Source organism: Ctenopharyngodon idella, chromosome 20 (assembly GCF_019924925.1).
Source record: "Ctenopharyngodon idella isolate HZGC_01 chromosome 20, HZGC01, whole genome shotgun sequence".
NCBI classification, from domain to species: domain Eukaryota; kingdom Metazoa; phylum Chordata; class Actinopteri; order Cypriniformes; family Xenocyprididae; genus Ctenopharyngodon; species Ctenopharyngodon idella.
In genome coordinates, this window is record NC_067239.1 from 17,557,283 (window position 1) to 17,584,663 (window position 27,381).

Genomic DNA, 27,381 nt, shown 5'->3' on the forward strand with positions numbered 1-27,381 from the left:
CCTCACGCTAAAATGACTGATGTTGTGCGTTATCATAATAACGGAACAAACGTAGATTGCTGTTATTTATGTGACGGTTATTTTTCATTCAGTAGTTCTTGTGTGTATATAATGATGATATAAATTGATGATCAACAATATAGCAGATCTCTAAGCTTATTTCATCCTTTACAGTTTATGAGCACAACCTTATCTCTTAAGATAAACCCTCTTAATGGCCCATGTGGGTCAAAAATGCAAACTGTGAAAAGGAAACTGATTTGTCTTGGGTAGTAATAGTTAAAGAAAATCAATAACAAGACTTTTTCTAATTTACAGTAGGCAACAATACATTTTAAGATCTATCATTTGTTCACTCAGTGAAAGTATGATAGAAGAGTATAATTTCAGTAACAATAAACTGACTGAGAACTACAGAAAATGTATAGATTGTCTTATCAGTCCCCTGATAATGCCTGGTAATAACACCAAGATCAGTTCTTGCTGATTTTCATTCTGCTTAACAGTCTCTCAAGATGAAGTCAGAACTTCTGCTGGTGTTGGCTTTGTCTCTCTGTGTGAGCACTAAACCCCTGTCCATAAAGAAGACGTATAATAAATTACTGCTGATCTCTTTTGATGGTTTCAGGTGGGATTACGACCAAGATGCGGACACACCAAATCTGGATAAGCTCGTTAAAGAAGGAGTGAAGGCAAAGTACATCAATCCCCCAGCGATCACCATGACATCTCCATCACATTTTACTACTATTACTGGTAAGGCTCTACATTCTGCTTAATATCTAATTGATGTATGTGTAGAATAGAAACTGCTACGTTGAGAGGCCCAATTTATGCAACACTGAATTGGTAGCTGTTAGTGGTTATGACATTTAAATCAGTGGCTGTTTAAACACCTTGCATATGATTTGATTGATCAGAGAAATGAGTATCACTGGATATTTTTGTATCACTATATATAGCCACTGTTAGAAACAACTCAAACTTGAGTTTAAATAATTTAAAAAATAATACATATATTTTTAAAAATATAAATAAACTTACATTTTAAATTAAAAATATAAATGTTAATACATTTAAAGAATATTAATTTTATATATTTTAATGAAATTGAATATTATTTAATATCATTTTGCAGAAATAAGTGCAAATATTCGTGCATCTGCTTCACACTTAGATGTGTTGTGCGTCACCATAGCTTACTCTGTGTTCATATTCTTGTCCAGCCCAGGTGAAAAAAAAAAAAAAAACATTTCTATAATATACTTAAAGTGCTCTATTTTCGTGCACTAATTTTGTACTTAATATACTACAAATTCTTCTTTACTACTTCTTAAGATAATCTTAAGAACATCTAAGTGTACTCAACTGTGCTATTTTGAGACACCATGAAATATTAACTAAAATGTGCTTTTAATATACTATCTCTGTATTTAAAAAATGTATTTAGATACCACTTATAGTACATTTGAACCCATAGTGTACTACAAGTGGTATCTAAATACATTTTTTAAATACAGAGATAGTATATTAAAAGCACATTTTAGTTCATATTTCATGGTGTCTCAAAATAGCACAGTTGAGTACACTTAGATGTTCTTAAGATTATCTTAAGTAGTACTAAAGAAGAATTTTTAGTATATTAAGTACAAAATTAGTGCGAGAAAATAGAGCACTTTAAGTACATTATAGAAATGTACTTTTTTTTTTCACCTGGGAGTCTGCATTATCATGATGTTCAAAGTCTCAAGTCGTCTACTGAGAGCTGCTGAGTACATACTTACTTGCCCAATAAACTCATTAAAAGACACAGTGCAAAGTTAGCATGAACTCCAAAGTTTATACAAGCAGTGTTCCAAGTTCATAAACCTTGTTCAATGGCCAATTTACAGTCCTTGACATTATGCGTATTGAGTAAAAAAAAAAAAAAAAAAGATATATGGGTCCACATGTACACTGTGATCATAAATAATCTTTGTTCATTTAAATCCACTATTTGACCACAGAGACCTATTGGCTGATATGACTGAATATATATATATATATATATATATATATATATATATATGATTATTTCTTAATCTTTCATTCAGGGAGATGGATAGAGGATCATGGTGTTGTCCATAACCTGATGTTTAATGATACAACTGGCATGAGAGTTCCCCATAAGGGAACACTTAAAAGATCAGAATGGTGGGATAATGGTGCATTGCCCCTGTGGATAACAGCCCAGAATCAGGTGAACTTACTCCTCTGACAAGCTTTTTGTGAGCAGATTGTAAGGGCAAAATACAAAATAAAATATGTTTGATTTATTTATATATATATATATATATATATATATATATATATATATGTATACTACTGGTCAAAGGATTGGAATAATTAAGATACTTTAATTGTTTTTTAAAGACATCTCTTATGCTCACCAGGGCTGCATTTATTTGATCAAAAATACAGTAAAGACATGAGTATTATGAAATATTATTACAATTTACAAGAATTGTCTTCAATTTAATATATATATATATTTTTTTTTATTTTTATTTTTTATTTTTTTCCCTGTGATGTCAAAGCTGAATGATTTCTGATTCTCATGTAAAATTGAAGAGTAATGATGCTGAAAATTCAGCTTTGCCATCACAGGAATATATTACATTTTAAAATATCACAATATTACTTTTTTTTTTTTTTTACTGTATTTTCCATAAAATAAATGCAGCCTTGGTGAACATATGAGACTTCTTTCAAAACCATAAATAAATAAATAAATAAACACAAATATTCCAAACATTTGACTGGTAGTTTAAATATGTCCTGTAAAATTGTCCCTCATTGTAAATTAACTGACAAATACCATACTGGTCTTCCCTAGTAACTTCTATATATTTCAAAGGGTCTGAAAACAGCATCTTTTTACTATCCTGGTGGAGGAGTAAATTACAGTGGCCAAGCTGTGGATCGTTCTCTGGTGGAAGATCATGGTTATCCTGATGACAACGAGACAGAGTGGCGACAGAATATAGACACTGTGATGGGATGGTTGACCAAAGAGGACTTTGACTTTGTTACTCTCTACTATGGAGAACCAGATAATGTGGGTCATGTTGTAGGCCCCGAAACCCCAGAGAGAAGAAAGATCATTGAACAGATCGACCGCACTATTGGCTACCTCAGGGAGGCAATTCACAAGAATGGTTTGACTGATCATCTCAATGTCATCCTGACCTCAGACCATGGAATGACCACTATTAAAAAGGCCACTGAGGTTCATGAGATAAAACTTAGCAATTACATGAGTTTAATAAATTTAACCCGCTTTGACCTGCTCGACTATGGTGGGTTTGGGATGATCACACCTAGGGAGGGCAAAGTACAGGAAGTTTATGATGCCCTGAAGAATGCGCATCCCAATCTGACGGTCTATAAGAAAGAAGAGATTCCAGAACACTTTCACATTGGTAAACATGAGAGAATTCAACCTATAGTCCTTCTGGCAGACCTGGGGTTCAATATCAACTCTGTAAGTGGCTTTGGAAATAAATATCACTTACTTTACACAATGCACCCTTTCACATTTCTGGGGTTCTCAGAAGCAGAATTCGTCATAGTTGGGTAAACTTCTATAGAGATGAACAGGAGGTGACAGCAAATATATTTTTTTTATTTACATTTGCTCCAGTAGCAAAAGAAAAAAAATCTGTGATTGAGTTTCCACAACTTTCCAAATGAGGGGGAAAAAACAGAGAGAGATTGATTACTTTGGTCAGAAGAGAGAAAGATGTCAAATTTGCCGTCACTTCCTAAGCCATTGTATTAGTGTACATTGACATGACAACTATATGCTTAAAACGGAGAAGTTTTTACTTTGAGTTTTCCGCGTACAGATGACACCATGATATGGAGGACGAGAAATGACTTAAGTATAAATAAATAAATAAATGAATAAATACGTAAATGCAGAAATAAATAAATAAATGTAGAAATACATAAATATATGAATTAATAAATAAATATATGAAGAAATAAATATAGAATACATAAATAAATGAATAAAAAATGTAGAAATACGTAAGTAAATAAATGAAGAAATGACGAAATAAATAAATAATTAAATGCTGAAATAAATAAATGCAGAAATACATAAATAAATGAATAAATAATTAAATGCTGAAATAAATTAATAAATGCAGATATGCATAAATGAATGAATACATAAATAATTTTGTCAAAAGTGTCATTTTTAATTGTGCTATTTTTGTACCATTTGTGTTATACTACATTTTTTTCTACATTTATTTATGTATTTCCACATTTATTTATGCATTTCTACATTTATTTATTTCTGTGTACGTATGTTAATAAGGTAGGCGGTCCTAACCTCTCTCAATGCAGGATTGGTTAAACAGGATCGTTATCGTTACGGCTGTACTACTCTGGATACTAGCTCTGTTAAACTAGTATCCATAGTATCTAGTCTTTAACACGCAGCAGGCCAGCTTCAAATCGGTCATCAAAACTTACAACTGACAGAATGTTATAAATTCGCACACTCCAAATAAATTAGCTATATCTCCAGCGATGTGTCACAAAAGGAGGTGTGCCTCGATTACATGCGAAGGTAAAAGTTATGGTGGACGCCCCATGTTTGTCTCCGTTTCTGAGCGCATGTGAAGCTGGCCTGCTGCGTCTTGAAGACCGGCGAACACAGCTAGATCAAGGTCTACATCTATATCAGCACTGAGCTGAACTAAATCATCGACTAAACGATCCAAATGAAACAGAAGGTAGTCGCTTGGTGCATGATCAATGGTACTTAAAAACCCGCCATATTTAACAGAACTAATATCCAGAGTAGTACAGCCGTAATGATAACGATCCTGTTTAACCAATCCTGCATTGAGAAAGGTTAGGACCGCCTACCTTATTAACAAACGTACACAGAAATACAGAAATAAATAAATGTAGAAATGCATAAATGTAAAAATAAATAAATGTGGAAATACATAATTTAATGTAGAAAAAATGTAGTATAACGCAAATGATACAAAAATAGCACAATTAAAAATGACACTTTTGACAAAATTATTTATGTATTCATTCATTTATGCATATCTGCATTTATTAATTTATTTCAGCATTTAATTATTTATTCGTTTATTTACTTATGTATTTCTACATTTATTTAATTCTGCATTTACGTATTTATTCATTTATTTATTTATTTATACTTAAGTCATTTCTCGTCCTCCATAATCATTGTCAAAACGATCCCCAAAATGAATCCGTGAAAATGACTAAAAACGCTGTAATCTGCTGGCAGGGCCATTAGATGGCGATGAAACACTATAGACTGAACATGTAATGCGCATATTCGTAACGTCATCGTTTTCGCAGATTCACGTTTTTGTTCTTTACAAGGAGACCGATTTCAAAAACTTGTACTTTGAACCCGTTTTCAAAAGTTTGCTTTTTCAGGCTACCAAAACGCCGTTGTCGTGTAAATGAACGGCCAAAACGCATAAAAAGTTTTCAATTTTTAGTTGAAAACGGTGTCGTGTAAACGGCCCCTTACAAACTCCCTCACAGGTTTCAAACACTGGAAATAAAAGCTAGATTTATTGCAGTGTATACACTTTAATTCAACTAAATTCAAAGTAACACTTTAGACACTCAGAAAACCAAAACAGGGGTAGCAGAACAACTCCATAAAATGACAAAAACAGACAAAAGGCAACTGAAACACAGGCTGTATAAATACCAAAGGCAAACAAAGGAAACTGAATGAAAACCAGGTGAACATAGTCAAACAATCAATGGGAACTATGAAAACAAACTAGTGGTGGGAAAACGGGAACAAAGGAAACATACACAAAACACAAGAAAACAGAGCATAACCCTAACAGCAGCAGCTTTTTTTTTTTTGTCATTTACTGGCAATGTAATATAACACAGTAAATACTACTTTGAAGCACCTTTAAGCTACATATGGTTAGAGGCAGGGTGAATTTATGTAAACAGTCTACCTGAATTCATCATATTTTCTACTCTGACATTTTTTGGTTTTCTGTTTGTGCAGAGGATCATTTTGTATATCAACAAAGGAGATCATGGGTTCAGTAATGAGGAAATGGATATGAAAATGATCTTTCGAGCCTTTGGACCAGACTTTAAGAATAATTTCTTGGCTGAGCCATTTGACAGTGTCAGCATCTATCCGTTGATGTGTAAGCTGTTGGGTGTAGTTCCAGAAGCAAACAATGGAAGTCTCAGTGACACCAAAGGCATGCTTGTGGATAACTTTGATGTTGGTAAGCATTTGATTCACATTTGATTTGACTCTCAGAAGGGGTTTCATTCAAAATGGCCTCTTCTGTCAATCTAATTATTTGAACCATTTTGGTTTTTCTACCTGTGTGGATTTTAAGAATACTTAGTAACCAATTAACACCATTCTTATTTGCAGGTGGGAGCAGTGGAAGAATCAATGTGTCTTTTACCCTTCTGATACTAATGATAGTTATTTTAACCTTCATTTGAAGAGATTTACCAAACTACTTTTTCATAGCAATCAGCAAATCCTGAATGCATTTAAACTACTATAATCACCTAAATGAATTAAATTAAGAGTATTGTTTTCTAAGTTTTAAATTGAACTTTTTCCTTTCATATTTATGTCATTATCATATTATGTTTATATCAAGTCAAATAAAACAAGTTTATACTGAAAGTTTGTTTTTATTGTGCATGCATTTATGAAATATAGCAAATATCAAGTGTGTTCACAATAGTAAACAAAGTGTGAAAAATGTGATCAATATCAAATATGTATTTGTTGTGATTTGCTAAACTTCATATTTTATTTACACGTTTTTATTTAAAAAAATCCCTCAATCCCAATATTCCACTACCCTTTAAGTGCATTCAAAACATAAATATACACAGTTTAGAGTACTGAAAAAACAAAAACACACAATGAATATTGTACACAATATAATACAAAGAGATTTATGCATTATATACATTTCATGCACAAGAAATATTTAATTGAAATTATCCATAGGTAGAAGGGAGGGAATTTTAGTCTGTGTTATTGATTACATATATATATTACATAAACAAATGTAAAAATACATTCTCATTGAAGGCATACAAAATTTGTTCAGACACTTTGATCAAAATCAAACTCAAAGACTGTACATTTCTAGAAAGGTTTAACAATCAGCTCATATTCATTTGATTTCATATTTCAAGCTCATTCATCGTGAATGATGCTAAATTGCCACACATTGCTTTTTAAAAAAATACATAACAAGGGATAGTTCTTATAAAATTTTGGTAAAAATAAAAAGACAAAGGCATATCATCCACTGTTATCATTTCAAATATCCCATCTGCCCTTAACCGAGATGCACAAGTTGCACATTTTTGGTACCAACTAGAGTCATCTAGTTCCTCAATGCCAGTCCTCATCCTGCTCATCATCTTGCTCTGCTGGGCTTTCCTCAGTTCCACTACTCTCTTCCTGCTTTCCTCCTTGTGCCTCCTTCCGCCTTGCAGCCTCTAGCATCTCCTGTCTTGCCTTAGCCACTCGCTCCTCCTCTTCTCTTTGGCGCAGTGCTGCTGCCTTCTTCTCCTGCTCGGAGTGACTCTTCATGTGAGCACTCCTGCTCTTCACTTTATAGAACACCCTACATATACACAAGGACCACATTTTAATTTATTTATTAAGTCACAATAAAATAAGAAACTGCTTTATATTTGAGTGTATATAGAAACCATTGAGGTTCATTCTCATGTGTTATGCAGCACATTTGAGCTTCAACAAGAACCAATGACATTTGTTCTCGTGCGTCAATCAAGTACGGTTAAACTTCTGTTTATCTTTGCTGATCAGTGTTTACATCTGAATAAAAACCTAAATTCAATCTGTTAATTATATAAAGCGATCATGTCTCTTCAGAAAATTTGGACTAAACCGCCTGATTCATATGTCAATGAAGACTGAAAAATATCTTTTATCTTTTTATTTCGAAAATGAACGAAAATCTTATGGGTTTGGAACGACATAAGGTTGAGTAACTGATGACATTTTTTTGTAAATCTTTAAGGATGCTTTTGACACATAAGTGAAATAATTTCCTCTGCATTACAGAATAAAATTGTTGAATTTTTATATGTGGCCTCAGACCAATAACATAATATTATTAAAATTATTATAATTATAGTATCTCTGCTACTAACCTCGTAGTATTAGTCTGAAATGTGTTATATTGTATAGAATTATTTTAAGTGTGTTGTAGTATTATATTTACTATTGAAATATTGAATTGTAATAATAAAAATATTAATTGAATAATAATAATGCTATTAAATTAACTATATAGAAAGTAATTTAGAGAATAATCATCATCTAGAAAGATCATAATATTGGGATATTTATCATTAATGAAACAGAAGTATTATATTTAATTTAAATTTAATAATAAATATATATATATATATATATATATATAAATTAATTTTAATAAATAATACTGATATTGAAATATTGATATATTAAATAATTTGGAGAAAAATCACAGTCTAGATGTAATAATATTGGAATATTACCATTATATTTAATATTAAAATACAATTTTGCAATATTTTAATAAATTAATTGTGATAATAACATTAATACTGAAATATTGAAAGTAATACTTCAGTGTCTGAATATCAAATCCCCAGAGAAACCGTATTGAAGACCAGAGGAAAAAGAGTACAGTGGGAAGAATTCTCACTCTTATCCTACTTAGATAAACTGTACAGTACAAGAGTAAGAATACAGTACAGTGTAAACCCTCATACAAGTGCAACTGCTTGAGAAACCTCTGAAAGAAAACTGTTCTCAGCTGTCCTTTAGGTAAATGCAACTAAGACAAACATGCTTACTTCAAATTTAATGAGTAGAAATTCAAAGACCAGCATATACAAACTGACTCACCTACTGCACTTCTTGCAAGGGAAAATACCCTCTGGCTCTCCCTGACTTTTGTTGCCAGTTGAGGCCCTGTTTTTCTTCCCGGTATTGTCAGAGCGAGGCTTCGGTGGTGCAGGCGAAGGAGTTTTAAAGGAGGGTTGAGCCGCTGGCATCGGGCCAGAAGACTCTTCCGCAGAGCCATTCTTCTGGTCCTCATGAGCCACGTCTGCCCTCTTCTGGATGAACCATTAAAGACAACCATGCAAACAGAATGAGCTATTCATTTGGCTAAAGTAACAAGACATTTAATATTCCAACCCAGAGAAACATGACATAGTCTTCATGGTGTATTTACTATATATACAAAGAGGAGTTCGCTTTCACTCCAAATACTCACATTCTCATTCTCCTGAAGTGTCTTGGCCACATCTTGTAGACGCTCATCCACAATATCTTGTATTCCCTCCTGTTGTCTATTATCATTGTCTTCCTCTTTCATGTTCGTCTATGTTGAAGATGAAAGAACAGAATGATAAAAAGTCTCACAGAGGGAAGTATGACCAGCATGCATGTATCACATACAGATTTATTGTAGCACAGATTTTGTAAGTGTACAATTTTTCTGCTTATATTTAAAAATATTAATGATTTTCAGTGTGGTCTCACACTTATAACTTCTTATAATTTTACACTTGAAGCTTCTGTCATCAAAACAAATTCTTCGTATGTGTAAACATAACTGGCAATAAAGCTCTTTCTGATTCTGATTCTAATTATAGATTCCACTGCACATGTGCTTTAAAGTCAAAGACAATGACAATGACTAAAAGCAGTAAGCACTAACAGCCTTTACCACAGGGAGGTTTTCCTCTGGGTCTGAAGGTCCATATGTAAAAGTCCCATTACGACCCACCTTCGCTTGTTTCTTATAAGTGTAGTAGAACTCCACACACTGTGCCACTGTTTTAGTCCTCACCTGCCAAAACAGACAGAAAAAACATAATGTCACCTTAAAAAAGGAAAATTTGATTTACTGTATATGAATAAATATATGACCAATATAAGACAGTAACCAAAAAAGACTGCATACCAGTTTTTGCACCAAAAAGAAATCTTTCCTGTAAGCAGAAATTCCCTTGTTGAAGTATCGTTTTTCATCCACAGTCCAGCAATCTGATCCTGTCAATATTTAAGGAACATCAATCTCTTTCTATCCACCACAAAACATTAATCTGCTGGATTGCAATAATTTAACTATCCATTTACAGTGACAGCATGTTAGGGCTGTCAAAAATAATGCATTCATTTCTGCGATTAATGTTTTCTGTTTAACGCGTTTAACGCAGTTAGTGTAGCATCCCTTTCTGGCATCCTTTGGCTAGCGTTACAGTAAATAGTATAAGTGCAAAAATATGTGTAAATATTGCAATACTGACATTGTATCACAAGGATCGATCCTCACTTAAAAATACTGATACCAAATGTTTTACCTAAAATTTTATTATTGTGAAAATTAATGTGCAAAATAGATTTGGGGGGACTGACAGCTCTTCAAATAGAGATTTTGACAGAGACAGAAACATCATTATATTACTATATACATTATATGCAACGCACTATATTAAAGGCACAGCTAAATGTGACATTTATTATAAAGGGTTTATGATGATTAGGCCTGTCGCGATTATTAATTAACAATCTGATTGCGGTTATTTGATGTAACCGAGGTTATTTCAGACAACCGCTCCTTTAGAAGTCACAATGGGAAGACATAGACCAAAAGACAATTACTTCAAAAACAGTTATGTTTCCACCTTGCTACTGAGAATAATGAAGCTAAAAGAGACTAATAGTCATAATAGTCACAATAGTTTCATAGACAAATCGTGACAGCCCTAGTGAAGATTGTTTTAAGTTCACTTAAATTAAAGGTTATGATATTTTTAAGCCAATTAAAATGTTAAAAATGATGGCTTTCATTTATATTGTAATGTTGAATGTCTATTATTTCATCCCAAGAATTTGAGAAAAAAATCTATTTAACAGAGAGTAGTAAAAATCAATTTGATAGAGAGTAGTTTAATAGAGATCAGTAGCAATTTTTGGTATTGGTAATACTGGCCTTCATTTATTAGTACTTACTAAAACAAACAAAGATTTAAAATATCTTTAAATTTCCTTTATTTTGTTTCTGCATTCATTTGGAGATTCAGATTACAAAATAAAAATATATAAAAGATTTTAACGTTGTGATTAATCACGTTTAATTACAGAAAAATGTGTGATTAATTAGTTAGATTTTTTATTCGATTGACAGCACTAATAATTTTAATATTTCTAAAGTGAACACAATGAGCTCTTCCATTAGACCACTACTGTATGTTTCTGTAAATTATTTTCTACCTGCGTAGTGATAGTTGGCCAGATGGTGGTTCCTGGAGAAGATGGGATTCTTCAGCAACATCATTTCCAGAGCTTCCTACAGAGTCAAAACAATATTTGTTGTTTTTCCAGAAAACATATATATGCATCATATACAGTGGCTCCAATAAGTATTTGGACACTTTTAGACTCTTACACAAATGTTCAAATATTTGGAGTCAGCAAAATCTATCCATCTATCTATATCTATCTATCTATCTATCTATCTATCTATCTATCTATATATATATATATATATATATATATATATATATATATATATTGCCTATATAATGCTTTTTTTTAGTATTTTTAGTATTTTTTAGTATTTAGTATCACATTTTCTGCTAAACTATTAAGCAGCACAACTTTTTTTTTTAATTAAAAAATGTTTCTTGAGCACAAAATCAGCATATTAGAATGATTTCTGAAGGATCATGTGAAGACTGGAGTAATGACCGCTGAAAATTACTCCAGTCAGAGGAATAAATTACATTTTCAAATATTTTAATTGGTTATTTTAAATTGTAATTGTAATTGGAGGGTATAAGAGACTTCTGTCAAAAACCTTTTTTACTGACCCCAAACTTTTGAACGGTAGTGTAAGTCATTAAAAGTGTATGAATCTCATTGCATTAGATATATAATATAATACAAACAATTTTGTAAACAGTTTTCTACTTTTTTCCAATTGCATTTAACCAGCTGGTGTCAATGTGATTTTTAGATGTCTAAAGTCAGATTTTTATGTTTAACTTAAGTGTTCAAACACCTTTTGGTGCTACTGTACATTCAACTGTGCATTGAGGACTGTGCTCACCAAGACATCGCCTCTGCACTCGTGTAGGCAGTGCATTGCTAGCTCTGGGTTGGTTCCTCCTCCACACATGACACTGGAGGAGACCAGGTTCATAAGGTCATCAACTGGAAAATAAGGATTGGAATGGTAGCATGTGAGTATGTCTGTGTTATATGCATTTGGTGAACATTAGCAATATTAATGCAGTCTAAAGACAAGTTACATTTTGTATCCTGGGAGGCCGTTGAATCAGCCTCTGAATTAGGGAGCCAGACCAATGTAGCTTTATGCTGGTCTTTTAGGGCCAAGGTCTGATCCCATAGTTCTGGAATCTCCGCCTGATACTGAGAGCCGATGTTTATGCGGCTAAACATGCAAGAGAGGGAGAACATATTAGATTAGTGGACAGTGATTGTGATGAATAGCTTTTTTTTTTTTTTTAAATAAATGCTCACGGTTCTAGGCTGACAGGCGTTGCTTCTCCAATCAGTGGGAGTGCAGGAGGAGTGATATCAGAACTGCCTGAAGTGCAGAAAATAAAGTCAGCAAGAGAGAGAGAAATCATGTCAATATGAACTACACACAGTTTATCTACATTTTGAATTAATAAGTAAGAATAAAGATTAATAAACAAAAAGTGAAAAAAGGTAACACTTCACATTAAGGCTGTGTAAGTTAACATTAGTTAGAACAATAGTTAACATGAACTAACAACTAATAATACAATAACACTACAAATTTTTTTATTTTGTTAGTTCATGATACCTAATGCATTAACTAATAAACAATACAGTTACAGCTTTTATTCATCTAGGTTAAGTTTTATTTTTACATATACTAACAGATTTTTAACATTTTGAGTTATAAAGTTATAAATTAACATTAGTTAATGAATTATGAACTAACAATGAACAATAGTGTATTTATACTGTAAATTAATATTAATAAAGATTAATAAATGCACTAAGAATGTACAGTTTATTGATAGTTCATTATATCTAACTAATGATAACTTCTAATTCATCTATTAATAAGTATGAATAAAACAAATACTGAAGATAAAAAGGAGGCACTTTACAGTAAGGTTACATAAGTTAACATTAGTACAATTGTTACCATGTTAATAATAAAAGTATTTTTCATTATTGGTCCATTCATTATTATTTCTCAATATACTAACATATTTTTACCATTAAAAGTTGTATGTTAACATTCATCAATCAACAATAGTATGTTTATACTGTAAATGAAAAATGCTGTAAGAAACTATTGTTCATTGGTAGTTTAATGTAACTAATGCATCAGTAAATGTTAATGCTTAGAACCTTATTGTAAATTGTTACTTTAAAAAAAAGAAGAAGCAAAGTGCAAGGTGGAACGCACTTGTGCGCAGCAAGCTTCGTGTACCGCTCCGTGGTGTGGATGGGGGTGGCAGGACCTGGCTGCCTGCTGCCATAGAAGAGAGGAACAGAACAGAGTACAGCCCAGAGCCTTCACGCACAGGTGAAAGAATGGGCGGCGGGGTGTACGGCGGGATAATGCTGGCATGGTCTGGCAGGCGCACTGGGGAGCGCAGATTGCTCTGGTAGGAGGTGATGCTGGAGTAGACAGAAGGGGCGATGAAAGTGCACGGCTGAGGTATGACCAGAGGCTCAGGTCGTGGGCGGCGCCTGGATTTGTCCTCTTGCCCTTTACCCTATTTAAAATAGAAATGGCAGAAACAGGTATTTTAAAGGGAAAATGAAATTCTGTCATCATTTACTCACCCTGAAGTTGTTCTAAACCTGTAGGTTTCACTTACTTCTGCTGAACACAGAAGGAGATATTTTAAAAATGTGGGTAACCAAATAGTTCACTGTAGCCATTGACTTCCATAGTATTTTTTTCCATACTATGAAAGTCAATGATTACAGTCAACTGTTTGATTCTTCAAAATATCTTCTTCTGTGTTCAGAAGAAGAAAGAAAAACATGCAGGTTTGGAACAACATGAGGGTGAGCAAAATGATGAAAGAATTTAATTATAAAAGCTCTAAATAGTTTTAAAGCACACTTTTAGTGTGCAAAAGCATGTAAATTAAGAGTTTGGGTTCCTTGACACTGTCGCCTTTGGCTTGTTTAGTTAGGGACTAGGGATGGCCGTATCGATCTTAAGTACCGATACATCGATACTGATGTGAGTAAATGTGAATAAAAAAATATATCGAAGGTGTGTTTTTTTTACCAGTGATTTTGTATCATTGAACAAGAAATTTAATGCGTACAATATGCATTGAATTGGACGAAAAACCTATGTTAGCGAATAATTGTGTAGGATAGAACTATTTTCCTGCTCATCTGAACACACGCAAATGCTGCAAGACAGAACCAATCAATCACAGAGAGCATTCACTCACTTCTGACCTTGCATTCAAACAGGGCTGCATTTCCCAAAATTATCATACGAAACCATTGATGCTTTTGGGAATGGCAGCCCAGAACAATGCTTCAGAAGACAGAAAAACATAATATATTTGAGTTATTTCACAAACAAATTTAAATTGTATCCCACATAGTTTGTGCAATTACATTAATTTAAATGAAATGTTAAAGGTTCATATTGATCATGTTTTATTCTGTAATGTTAATATAAATCATACACTGTCAGAATAAAAAGGTTGCATTTTATTGGTACAGCAGCCTGTCAATGGCAGTTCCTCATGAAAATGAACCATGTTTTTACTACATTGACTGTAGTTAAACAATAGAATTTGTAGATTTCCATGGTTAACACTACAGTAAAAATCATATGTAAACAAAAATATAACCTAATAAGTTGCAATTAAGACATATTGAATGTTAAAATGCCTTTCAAATATAAAGTTAAGTGGATATCATTACCCATTTAACCATTAATAATTAAAAAAATTAATAATTTAAAAGTTCAGTTTAGAGGTATTGTATCGGTTACTGGCCTTTGAAAGTATTGGCACTGTATCGAAAACAAAATAAGTGGTATCACCCATCCCTATTAGGGACACTTAATATTTAGCAATATTATCGATTTGACTGCATTGACACTATTGAACAAGAACTGAACTGAGCTGGTTGATGACATCACTGTCAGCTGCTTTATAGCTGAACTGAACTCTTTTCATAATTGATGAACTTTACACAGTTACTAACACTGAACTGAATCAACACTGAACTGACTTATGCTGAATAATGACACTTTCCTTTTTTAGTGATTCTTTCCAGCAGAATTGAATTCTGTTTGCATCACTGATCACTGTTTCCTGTTTACCACTGTAAAGCTACTTTGAAACAATCTGTGTTGTATAAAGCACTATATAAATAAAGCCAACTTGACTTGACATTAACCTGTACCTGGATGAAGCTCTCGGATGCGGAGTTCTTTAATGAGTGCCGGCGTGCTACAATAACAGAGGGTTTGCGATCAGGCTGGATCTGTTGATGTGAAATCTCTGAGGGATGCCGAACATTATCCGTCTGTGCCCAGCTGCCCGGCACTTCCACTTGGGTTTGACCTCTACGAACTGGCACCGAGACTGGGATGACTAGAGGGGCCATACCAGCTGGTCTACCAGGAGTAACGTCCTCACACTATTAAGAGAAGATTAAAAAGACAGAAGAAGATATAAATAGAGACAGAGAGGCACAAATAAAGTTAATTATGTTTAAGCAACCTTCCACGTTTAAGTGAGTCACAGAACTAGATGGTTTACACAATCTTAAAAACACAGTTACAGTCCATTTGTTTTAAAATATCCATCTCAAATAAATAAAGATGTCGATTTCCTGTTACATAGAAGTATTTGAAGACAGTCAACGATATTTAAAATAATATATTCATACCATAAACTTCTTGTTTTGTGAAGTTTGGATCAGATAAATGTTAGCAAATAGGGCTTGGTGAATCGGCCACTCCCAAGTTCAACTGAAAGGATTTCGAGAGAGTGTGGAATGTGAAGGTGTGCAGACATGCACCAGACTGCTTCACAATGCTCACTCACTCCATAAACTTTACAGCTTTATACTGTATATGACTGGGGAAGCTCGATAGCAAACACTACTATGAGCTGAGTTTCTACTGTAATGTTTACTTTATAGTTTGATTAGTTATAAAGCCAGTGACATGTTTCACCCAGCTTCAGCTTCTAACTAGAGTCAGCAGTGGAAATTTTAAGGTTTTGAATAAGCCAATTCATAAGCTATTTTAAACAACAAAAACAACTTAGGAGATCAACATCGAAGCAGCAAAACATCCCATAATAATTTTAAATATTTAAGGCATACAATACTGTTTAAAATTTGCGGTCAGTAAGAAAACTGAATTATTAATTCAGCAATGACAAATTAAATCAATCAAAAGTGACAGAAAAATCTGTCTGTTTCTTGAGCACCAAATCAGCATATTAGATTGATTTCTGAAGGATCATGTGACACTAAAGACTGGAGTAATGATGCTAAAAATTCAGCTTTGCTACCACAGGAATAAATTACATTTTAAAATATATTACCATAGAAAATAATTATTCAAAATTGTAATCAAATTTCACAAATAAATTACTATATTTTCACAAATAAATGCAGCCTGTTGAGCTTAAGAAAATCTTACCAACACCAAACTTTTGAATATGTTTGAACAGCCATTAAATTTCCTAAGAAAGTTTAAACACTGTAGCGTTATTAAAAATGACTTTGTTTAGTTGAACATCCTGCAAAAGTGCCACAAACAATGGAATGGATTTGGGGGACGGGACTATCTGTTTGACCAATGGCAGGAAGGGAGTGTGCTCAAGAAACCTTTTTTGAAAACAATCAATATATTTGCAATTCCGTTTGGTGATGCTAGTGGCGCACACAAAATGTATTTAAGGACATTTCCAGCCCAGTATGTTCAAATATGTTCCATTTAATATTAGAACATATTTCTATTATTCCACTGTTGTATAATTAGGCTTCAAATGGATTTCCAAATGAAACACGCTCACCTTTGCTGGCAGAAATTCCATCTCTGAAGCCTTTTGAGCAAGAGTCTCGAGGTTGATCTCCTTTGAGGCCCTCCGTCGTCTCTGAGTGCTTTGGATAACCCCCACTGTGGGTCCTTGAACTCCACCAACTCCTCCATTCTGGGCAGAAACCTTGTCCTTGGAGGGCTGGTCGCCTTGAGGAGAGACACCATCCTTAGAGAGTCGCCGAGAGCGGCGAGGGACGACCTGACGTTTGGTTTGGGTTTCTTGGAGGTCTGGAGTGGCCTCTTCAGGGCCAGATTCCTGGTAATTTGATGCCTGAGGAACAAGATGTTGTGGCTGAGGGACAGTGAGCTGTGTCTGACTGGATTCTGTTTTCACCTGAGTGTTGGTAAGATCCTGTGACTCAAGCTCTTGTTTGGCTCGCTGCTTTTCTATAGACTCTAGGTGTTGAAAACCTTGTCCATGCTGCTGCAGTTGCTGCTGCATCTGTTGTATTTGTTCCTGCATTTTCTTCTGCTGGTGGTATTGCTGTTGCATTTGATGCAGCCGTTGCTGCTGCTGCATTTGGTGCTGTTGCTGCTGCTGCAACTGACGCATTTGCTGCAGCTGTTGCATCTGGTGTTGGCGATGCAGCTGCTGCTGTTGCAACTGCAAAAGCTGCTGTTGCGATTTTGGCTTCTCGTTGTAGTTCACATTTAAAGACGCATTGTTTCCTTGGAAGACTTGTTGAAAACCAGTTGCCTGCGGTTGCTTGGTAGGTCCAAACGCCAACTGGAAGGGTTGCAGAGTGGAATCAGGCATATCGTGATGCATGCCCTGAGGCTGATATTGGAGGTCTGCAGGTCTGTGACCTTGTTGGAGAGCCTGGAATTGAGCATGATGCATGGCTGCCATCGTATGATGGTCCCATTCCGCCCCAGGAACTTGAGAAGCATCTGTGTAGGACTGCGAGGAACCTGGCGAAAGCTTCTCCAACTTCATAGCCTCCATCTCATGACTTTTGTGAAAGGCCCTTGGGTCATCCATAGCACTAACTGAGGGGCCAAAGTTCTGTGACCACTTATTCATGTTCGGGAGGCCCTGAAACCAATTCGAGGTCTGCACTGGGTCCTGATGCACCCACTTCACTGGTCCCGACTGCTGAAAATGCCCTCGGACTGGATATCCTTTATCAGATTTGAAAACGCCCTGGACTTCAGGGCTAGAATCCACCAAACCCTCTGGACTGCTGTGAGTTTGCTCCAGGGAAGGAGCTCCCACGTTGTAGAAGAGATCCCCTGAATGCTGCATTGTTTCACCAATGGCTTCAACATTCTGCTTACTAATACTGTTTATGGTTCCTCTCTGGTGTGGAGAAAGACTCATGGCAGTTGTGTAAAACTAGAAGACAAGCAAAAACCTAGGGCATTCAGCACTTCAGGTTTAAATAAGCCTGATTAGGTTTAAACAAGGCTGAGAGTAAATAATAATAAATTTTTTTACAGAGTACATGCAGGATAATGTGGGGTCTAGAAGCCTCACCTCCCCACTTGCTTCTAAACTGCAGTATAAAGGTGGTGTAAATATTTAAAAACTCAGTCATTCCTCAGTCACGGGAAATGTTCTAAAAAGGAGAGAAAGACAAAAAGTTAGGTTTTGAAATCAGTCACAATAGTCAGTTTAATGCCGTCTGCATTATACATAACATAAAAGCATATGTCAAATAGGTAATTGACATGACACTCATTTCATTTTGTCCAGATCCATTAAATTATTCAAAAAATACATTAAACATGATATTCATACAAACAATAATTTGCACACACTTCTTCTATGATCTAAGTTTTGTGAGCGAACGCAACACTTTTATTTGTGAGAAAAACAAAATTTCTGCAAACAAATGCAAAAGCATTGAAATTTTTCCTCCCATCTCAAAATTTTTCCATTACCTTGCCCCTCAGGGGACTCTCTAATAAGCATGTTTTTACTGTTTGAATTAAAATTCATTTTGATATTTTTAAAGGGGGGGGGGGGAAGTATAAATGTCAGGGTGAAACGAATTCTGATATCATAATGAAAAACAAAATTAAAAGCATTAAGTTACAGATTGAGTAGATTGGCATAATCTTTTGCTTTTAATTTTTAGATTTTTTTTTTTTTAAATAACAAAACATTAATTTTAAAATGTGTGCAATCAACATGCAAACCCTTATTGAACACTACAATATATTTTTAAAATCATTAAATTAAACGATTTCTTTAAAAAATGATACAAAAAGAGTACATATCCAAGCACATTTTAAACAATTTTTGTTTTCTTTATCATGTAAACTCTTATTTCTGAACCAAATGTCAGTGTGGGTCCCCAAATAAACAAATCAAATCTCTACAGAAACAATAAACAGAATGAACTTCAGATCACCAATTACCTAACAGGCCATACCGTCAAAACTTACTCACAAATGGCAGGACATCAAATTTGAAAATTTCCCCTATGCCTAGCATTAATTAATGGCTTACTGGCAAGACCTGTGCGTAGAGAAGGAACATAGTGGTCTAAAACCAGGAAACCTGACAAACACGAATGCAGAAGGCAACAGCAGACAGGCACGGGAGGGGCGTAAAAAGTGCAATGCAAGACAACAAGAATTACAGGAAGTGAAGAGGGAAAGGGAGAGAGAGATAGGAAGAGAATACAGGAGAGAGAGAACAAGCAGAACTACTTTTCAACCAAATGATGACCCCTCCCAACCCAGAAACTACGATAAAAACATTTGTTATAACAAAATATGTGTATAAGTAATGCTGCACAGCAAAGCAAACCACCCTAGATACTTCCCTGTAACACTACAAAGTTGTATCAGTATTGGTGAACTTTGCTCCTTTGCGTTTCTTGGCTTATTGAACAAAATGTCGTGCATGAATTGAATAGAACTGTAGCGTACTTACACTGTTGCAATATGGTATTGACGTACTCCTTCCTTACTTCTCAAGTTCGGGTGACAGCACCTTACAAAACAGTTCCAGCCCTGGGCAAAGTTAACAGCGTGCATGACCATAAAAACACTATGAACAATGCAGTCTACGTATACGCCTAGACGTAAGTGCGCACATTTGATACCTTAAAATACCATGTCATAATGCATCGAGAGGCCTTTGTAACATGTAGGCTGACAAATCCAACAACTTTTTGTATCCGAGCACCTCGGTTGTAGTCACCAAACCTGTTTTCCTGTTTACATTCTGCCGTTTAAGCGCAATATTACCGATACTGTTTGCAGGATGCGTAGAGTTCGAGGATCCTCTTGAAATAACCAATCCATCAAAGTTATTTATCAACAAAACAGTTCGCACCCACGCAACCAATCAGCGTGTTTCGGATTGAAGGCGAGGCGATACAAGGCGCAAAAGCGAACGCTGTGATTGGACGGAAGGAACTTCTCGCGCACTGCTGGAATGGAATGTGCAATATTTAATTAGTGAGACCAACTGAAAAAGACGACTTTTATATTTCCATATCAGTTTCGCTTTTACTGACTTCGAGATATAAAAATCTAGCGCTCTATTTTGGACAACATATAACTGTAACTTGATGTCAAGCTCCTTACCACAAAAATGTAAGCGTGTCACAAGCCTTTAATTTTTCTGTAATTTAATTACAGTTACTTCTGATGTAATTATGGACTATAGAACAATTCTATATAAAACAATAGTGGATTTACATCAAAATTTAGTGTTAATGTTTTTAATGTAACCTTCTCCCTTTAAATACTTTGGTCAGTTCAAGAATAATTTATGCAATTCTATATTGTTTATTTGAAAGAATCAAAAGTGCAGTTTTGTGTCTGTCCTTGTATTGTTCAGCTGGTCGAAGGTTGATATGGGATTTAGAAAGTTATTAATAAGTAATCCAATATTTTTTTAGAAAGAGTAATTAGTACAATATTACACTGTTGAAGATGTAATTAGTAGCTAGTAATAAATTACTTTTTTAGAGTAACTTACCCAACACTGGTTCTAAATACTAAATATTAGTTCTAATCTTTTTATTTTAATTCTAGTTCTATTTTCTTTTAACTAGTAAATTATAATTAAATACTAGTCACTATTGGAATAAGTAACTAATAAATAAAAACCAGTAGCCTATCTAATAATGAAGAACTAAAACATTTCGAGCAAAAAAGTAGCATAAAAAGTACTAGTAGCATAAAAATAACATATTGCCATGTTTATGTTGGATAAAACTAATGTTTAATTAATTAACGAATCAGTGTTTTTTTTTTTAAGAAAAACATTAAATAAACGAATCATTTCGGTTCACGTCAATGCACTGAATTTTCTCCTGTGAAGCATGTGAATGCGGACTGTAATGAACTATATATATATATATATATATATATATATATATATATATATATATATATATATATATCACTTGTTGGGGGGGAAAAAAGAAAGGGGGACAGACTTGATTAGGCAGTTTTTACGAATCGGAGTGGAAGATTCAACGACTCTTACGAGATACAAATGACACTTGTCGCCACCTACTGGCGTACGTAAAGTGTCAGCGAACGAATCTGAACTAATATTTTTGGTCAACGGTTTTCAGTCACTGACTGAAGTGATTCAAAATCTCTACAAAGCAACACAAACATTTGAGAAACAAAGAAACTTTTTATAATATAATATTGTCTCTTGGGGTAAATAAAGTTTTCTAGTTCAAAATCTACTAATCCAATACTGTTGAGTAAAATATTTATTTATTATTATTATTATTATTATTATTATTATTAATCATTATTATTAACACACATTGTAGTTTCATTATTAGTACTGACAAATGACTTTTAAATGTCACATTAAAGCAGAAGATCTCTGCACTCTTCACGGAAATAAGGCGTCAGCTGGTGTGTCACATGATCGTCATCATGTGATTTGCATACAGGGGAACGACCTGTTCAGATAGCTGTAGTCATCATCATCAGCAAGAGAGACAAGTCTCAAGACAACTTGAGTGTCTGATGTTCGCGGTCAGTCAGTCAGTCCAACACTCACCATGGCTTGGACAAAATATCAGCTCTTTCTCGCCGGTCTGATGCTCACCACTGGCTCCATCAACACACTATCCGCAAAGTAAGTAGCACGCACGCGCTAAATGGTAATTGTTTACATGTTATTTCTGCTTACTTTTATTAGTTGCCCCAAATTTTTCCTCTATTAATAGAGCGGACAAGGATGTATTCTCGCTGTCTTTCACAAAACTGTACATCGTGTCCTCATTGTTTGTGAATACATGTAATTTTATAGTATAAATTCACTTTAAAAGAATGTAAACAAATAAGAATAAAGAAAGATGAACCCTTTGGATTTCATTTTTAATAACATTGTATGCAGTTAATATACACCGATAAAGTTGAAAATCGCACTTTTTAGGACAAGATGATTATATGACTCGCGTGCAGTTGTAACGATCCGATGTGTCGTGACATGTTGATGCTGCAAAATCAGCAATTCTGCCACCAAAACACTTGTGACTATTAGTCAGTAGTGCAATCACAGCATTAAATATCTTGCAATTGGACTTAAGCTGCCCATCTCGTCAAGAACGAAGCTGTCTGCCACAAATACTTTGAAGTAATTTGATACAGCTTTGTGTCTAAAACAGAAGCTTGATGTTTCTAGGCAAACGATATTTGATACCACAGTTTCACTTCATTTCTGCTCAAGAACTGACACTGATGGTGTGATACTCTGTTTTTTTACAGTTTATAAAATAGCTTTGCCAAATTAATTAAATCAAATTTTAATTCTAAAGAGGGAGGTCATGAATTGTCATTTCATGGTTGTAAAAGTGACATTAGTGTACCATGTGCATAGTTACTTATTAAACTTACAGTGACTGGCAGGTGAAAGATAGATATTACATTTTTTAACGTTATCGTTTCAATGTGTGGAATGGAAAAGCTCATTATTATTAATAATCAAAGTTACACATAGTTGTGTAATAAAAATTTGGAATTCAAATGAAGTGAAAGAAGCTTCTAGCATTCACATTTTTAAAAGCCGGGTTAAGACATATCTTTTTAAAGTTGCTTGTATTGTGAGTATATTGATATTGTGTGAAATTGTGTGAAACTTTTGTTGTATGTCTTTATTTTACCTTGTGAAGATAATATATTTGCTTTTGAGTATTTTTATATTGATATTGTGTGAAATTTTATTACCAATATTTGTTTATGCTTGTGAAGCACTGCATTTCATGTATGAAACATTGCATATCCTTCGTTGTTTGGACAAACAGACCCAAAATCATAGCCATTTTTAAGCTAATGTTTGCTATGAGGAATTTTAATATTGAAAAATTACACTCATCACCTTTTAATGTGATAAATGTGTTCATCTTTTAGATGGGCTGATATGTTCTCTGCACCTGGATGTAATGGTATCAAAGACCATACCTTCTCCCACCCTTTTGTACAGGTAATGACATTCAGTTATCCTTACCAAGATAACAACACACTATTCACATCAAAATTCCCCTCAGAGCACATGTTTTTTCAGTAGCTAAGCAGAGAACTGAAGTGTTATCTTATGCTTTGGCAAAGTGAGAACTGGTTTCGACTCTTACTCTTCATCGTACCTCTCCTCCTCTCGCCCTTCCAGGCTGTGGGAATGTTTTTGGGAGAGCTGTTCTGCCTGGTGGTGTTCCACATTCTCCTTTGTCATGATCGGCGCAGACCCGAGCCCACCATGGAACCAGGCCAGAGTTTTAACCCCTTACTTTTCCTCCCCCCTGCTCTTTGTGACATGTTGGGAACGTCCATCATGTATGTTGGTGAGTGTCATCTTTCACTTCAATTTGAGTTAGACAGTGTGATCTACTTTAAAACTATATATAATTAAGTTTAGATTTATATTATCTAAAAACATCCATTCTGTTTTAAAAAGATTTCCTTCTTTTTTCTTCATATCTCTAGCACTAAACATGACCAGCGCCTCCAGTTTCCAGATGCTGCGAGGAGCTGTGATCATCTTCACTGGACTGCTGTCTGTAGCGTTCTTAGGACGCCGTCTGCAGCCCAGCCAGTGGATTGGGATCCTAGTCACCATCCTTGGTCTGGTGGTGGTTGGATTGGCTGACTTTATAAACGGCCATGGGAATGACTCCCATAAGCTCAGTGAGGTTATCACAGGTAACTCTGCTGCTGCCAAATGTTTTTAATCATCAGAATGATGTACTTTGTCTGCAAATCAGTAAAATCCTCTCATGAGCTTTTTATCAGGATATTTTTTTAACTTGATTGTATCTTACATCTGTAGCTGATTGGATTGTATCACTGATGATCCATTGATCTTTTCTTAAAGGGGACCTTTTGATCATCATGGCACAGATAATTGTTTCAGTCCAGATGGTCTTGGAGGAGAAGTTTGTTTATAAGCACAACGTTCATCCACTGAAGGCTGTTGGGACTGAAGGTAAAGATTTAGTCATTTTTAATCAGTTGCCACATGACTAGCTTGATCCAAGTATATTGATGCTATTTAATATTAATGTTGCCGTAATGATTATAATCTCACTTCAGCCAATACAGTTCAAAGGTTTGGGGTTGGCAAGATTTTTTTAAATGTTTTTTAAAGAAAGAAATAAAAAGTACAGTAAAACTGTATTTTTTGTTTGTTTGTTTGTTTTCTATTTTATTATATATTAAAATGTAATTTATTCCTGCAATGGCGAAGCTGAAATTTCAGAAGTCATCACTCCAGTATTCAGTGTCACATGATCCTTCATAAATCATACTAAAATCCTAATGTGGTGCTCAAAAAACATTTACTATTATCGGTAACTCTTTGGTATGGGGAACACATATTCACTATTAACCATGACTCAAACTTTTAATTTACTGCTTGTTAATAGTTAGTAAGGTAGTTGTTGTAGTGTTTATGTTTATTGGGTAGGATTTAGGGATGTAGAATATGGTCATGCAGAACCTCATTCATTAATATGTGCTTTTATATGTTCTAATAAACAGCCAATATGTAAGCTATTAAGCAACTAGTTAAAAGTGAGAATTGTTCCCCATACCAAAGTGTTACCCTATTATCAGTGTTGAAAAGAGTTGTGCTGGTTTTGATGAGTAGAAGGTTCAAAAGAACAGCATTTTTAAACAGAATTTTTTTGTAACAATGTAAAAGTCTTTACTGTCATTTTTTTGACCAATTTAACTTGTCCTTGCTGGAAAAGGCTAACTGTTAAGAAGATTACATCAGTAATAAAGGGTAGTATAGATAAAAGAAATTTGTTACTAATGAACATCTACTGACAAACAGATGCAATTTTAATGTTTATTTTAAAAAAGTTCAACAAGATTAATCTCTTTCCCAGCAGTGTTGGGGGTAATGCATTACAAGTAACTTGAGTTATGTAATCAGATTACTTTTTCAAGTAACTAGCAAAGTAACACATTAATTTTAATATCTACAACAAAGTATCTGAGTTACTTTTTCAATAAAGTAATGCAAGTTACTTTGTTTTCCATTTATTGACTGACAGCTCTCTTTTCCCAATGTTGAGAAAAATCGTAAGTGCAGAGGTGTTGTGTGTAAACATGATGGTTATTGTAGTTCTGTGAATGTGCATTTCCTTCAGCTCCTGAGGCTTATTATTTCAATTTTGGTGTGAAAGGGTCTTTACATTTGCCCCAAAATAGAACTTTTTTTGTTAAAAAAACAAAACAAAAAAACAAAGCCCAGCCCAGGTGAAGAAATGTAATGCAAAAGTAACGTAACACGTTACTTTTCTTAAAAAGTAACTAAGTAACACAATTAGTTACTTTTTAAGGGAGTAACTCAATATTGTAATGCATTACTTTTCAAAGTAACTTTCCCCAACACTGTTTCCCATTGTCTTAGTTGTCTTCCCTCTCTCTGTTTCTCAGGTTTTTTTGGATTTGTCATCCTCTCTCTACTCCTCATCCCGATGTTCTACATCCCTGTGGGCAGTTTTGCAGATAACCCACGGCAGGTCCTTGAAGACGCCCTGGACGCTTTCTGTCAAATTGGCCATAAACCTCTCATTTTGCTTGCACTGCTGGGCAACACCGTGAGCATCGCTTTCTTTAACTTCGCTGGCATCAGCGTCACCAAGGAGATAAGCGCCACCACTCGCATGGTGCTGGACAGTCTGCGTACTTTAGTCATCTGGGTGGTGAGTTTGGCACTGGGTTGGGAGAAATTCCAGGGCCTACAGATTCTGGGCTTCATCATCCTACTCGTGGGTACAGCGCTGTACAATGGACTCCACAAGCCCTTGATGGACAAGCTGCCCTGCTTCCCTAGAGAGCAGACAGCAGAGGAAGGAGATGCTCCAGAGAGAGAGAGACTGCTTGGTGGAGGAAAAGCCACCCAGGAGAGCTAATGTTGGACGTTTAACAAAAATTTCATTTTCTTAGTTTTAACGGTTGTTTCCATTTTAAGAGAGAATCATGTTTTAGTATTGTTTTAGATGACTGAATCAACACTTGGGAACCATCACTACTTATTGCTTAAATCCACTTTTTGTGGGCATGTCTCAACTGTAAAAAAGGGACAGTGATGCTTAGATTTTAAAAGGTTTTGTATGCAAATTATCACTTTATGAAAGGGATGAAAACATAATTTTTACATGATTTTAATGCCAAAAAAACCTTAGAAAAAAAGTTTTTAATTCTGTTTTATAGGTTTCAAAACAATTGTTTTTACATGATTTGCTGTTGCGAGCACATTATTTCTCTAATCATTTTATTTGAGGAATATTTTTAATGATCTGTGAAACGGGTACTATGTACTGACAAGAAAACCTTCTGTTAGTCCATGTATATTTGGTTTGTAAAAAATATGAAAAGTAGTTCTCAGCAAGTTTTTTTTCATAGTGAGGTGCAAGGAACCTTAATCTCAAAAACAATGTAGTTTTTACCAAATGTATTAAGCATTAATGTCTTCTGTGTTCCATTTGATTAATCTGTCCTCTGCATAAATGTATAAATTCCTCTCACATTCTTGTAAGAAACTTTTTTTTTTTTTTGCATTTTTGTTGCATTGTGGATACATTTGTTTGTGGTAAATGAAATGAACATGAAGAGGACAGAACTGTTTCACTCCATGACTTGTTAATTAGATGAATTACGTCTAATGCTGGTGTCACATATATGTGTATGTATAAATCTATTGCCAAAACTATTCTGGGTACATTTTAAAACTAATTTTGAT

General features: G+C 34.5%; 3 protein-coding genes across 12 annotated transcripts; 2 read left to right on the forward strand and 1 right to left on the reverse strand.

Moving 5' to 3' along the window:
* Positions 1-77: 77 nt before the first annotated feature.
* Positions 78-6,733, forward strand: zgc:153896 (uncharacterized protein LOC569930 homolog). Its single transcript, XM_051875434.1, has 5 exons — positions 78-756; positions 2,094-2,239; positions 2,897-3,523; positions 6,080-6,311; positions 6,467-6,733. Exons 1-5 carry the CDS (start codon positions 516-518, stop codon positions 6,538-6,540), a joined length of 1,320 nt encoding a protein of 439 aa, XP_051731394.1. The 5' UTR covers positions 78-515; the 3' UTR covers positions 6,541-6,733.
* On the reverse strand, positions 6,719-20,563 carry mideasa (mitotic deacetylase associated SANT domain protein a). 10 transcript variants are annotated; one of them, XM_051875414.1, is made up of 15 exons: positions 20,258-20,563; positions 20,086-20,165; positions 18,679-18,760; positions 17,176-18,537; positions 15,542-15,784; positions 13,566-13,878; positions 12,638-12,704; positions 12,406-12,548; positions 12,204-12,307; positions 11,366-11,441; positions 10,053-10,141; positions 9,807-9,938; positions 9,360-9,467; positions 8,987-9,195; positions 6,719-7,691 (listed from the first exon to the last, which is right to left on the reverse strand). In XM_051875414.1, the coding sequence occupies exons 4-15, from the start codon at positions 18,520-18,522 to the stop codon at positions 7,457-7,459; spliced, it is 3,066 nt and encodes a 1,021-aa protein (XP_051731374.1). In that variant the 5' UTR covers positions 18,523-18,537; positions 18,679-18,760; positions 20,086-20,165; positions 20,258-20,563; the 3' UTR covers positions 6,719-7,456. The 10 variants fall into 10 exon arrangements, with proteins under 10 accessions (XP_051731374.1, XP_051731381.1, XP_051731378.1 ...); XM_051875421.1 differs by having other exon boundaries at positions 9,876-9,938; positions 20,258-20,560; XM_051875418.1 differs by having other exon boundaries at positions 9,816-9,938; positions 20,258-20,559.
* A 119-nt stretch (positions 20,564-20,682) lies between these two features.
* On the forward strand, positions 20,683-27,256 carry slc35f6 (solute carrier family 35 member F6). The gene is made up of 7 exons (XM_051875436.1): positions 20,683-20,753; positions 22,005-22,269; positions 23,544-23,616; positions 23,800-23,971; positions 24,114-24,329; positions 24,502-24,612; positions 26,073-27,256. The coding sequence occupies exons 2-7, from the start codon at positions 22,193-22,195 to the stop codon at positions 26,549-26,551; spliced, it is 1,128 nt and encodes a 375-aa protein (XP_051731396.1). The 5' UTR covers positions 20,683-20,753; positions 22,005-22,192; the 3' UTR covers positions 26,552-27,256.
* Positions 27,257-27,381: the final 125 nt, after the last annotated feature.

What these genes read in the sequence shown, in the direction of transcription:
- zgc:153896 (XM_051875434.1), top strand. Translation starts at nt 516, where the DNA reads ATGAAGTCAGAACTTCTGCTGGTGTTGGCTTTGTCTCTCTGTGTGAGC. An exon ending in GGATAACAGCCCAGAATCAG is followed by an intron (nt 2,240 to 2,896) that starts GTGAACTTACTC and finishes TATATTTCAAAG; the next exon opens with GGTCTGAAAACAGCATCTTT. An exon ending in TGTGGATAACTTTGATGTTG is followed by an intron (nt 6,312 to 6,466) that starts GTAAGCATTTGA and finishes TCTTATTTGCAG; the next exon opens with GTGGGAGCAGTGGAAGAATC.
- mideasa (XM_051875412.1), bottom strand. Translation starts at nt 18,522, where the DNA reads ATGAGTCTTTCTCCACACCAGAGAGGAACCATAAACAGTATTAGTAAG. An exon ending in AGAGCTTCATCCAGGTACAG is followed by an intron (nt 13,879 to 15,541) that starts GTTAATGTCAAG and finishes TATTTTAAATAG; the next exon opens with GGTAAAGGGCAAGAGGACAA. An exon ending in GGCCAACTATCACTACGCAG is followed by an intron (nt 10,142 to 11,365) that starts GTAGAAAATAAT and finishes AAATATTGACAG; the next exon opens with GATCAGATTGCTGGACTGTG.
- slc35f6 (XM_051875436.1), top strand. Translation starts at nt 22,193, where the DNA reads ATGGCTTGGACAAAATATCAGCTCTTTCTCGCCGGTCTGATGCTCACC. An exon ending in AACGTCCATCATGTATGTTG is followed by an intron (nt 23,972 to 24,113) that starts GTGAGTGTCATC and finishes TCATATCTCTAG; the next exon opens with CACTAAACATGACCAGCGCC. An exon ending in GCTCAGTGAGGTTATCACAG is followed by an intron (nt 24,330 to 24,501) that starts GTAACTCTGCTG and finishes CTTTTCTTAAAG; the next exon opens with GGGACCTTTTGATCATCATG.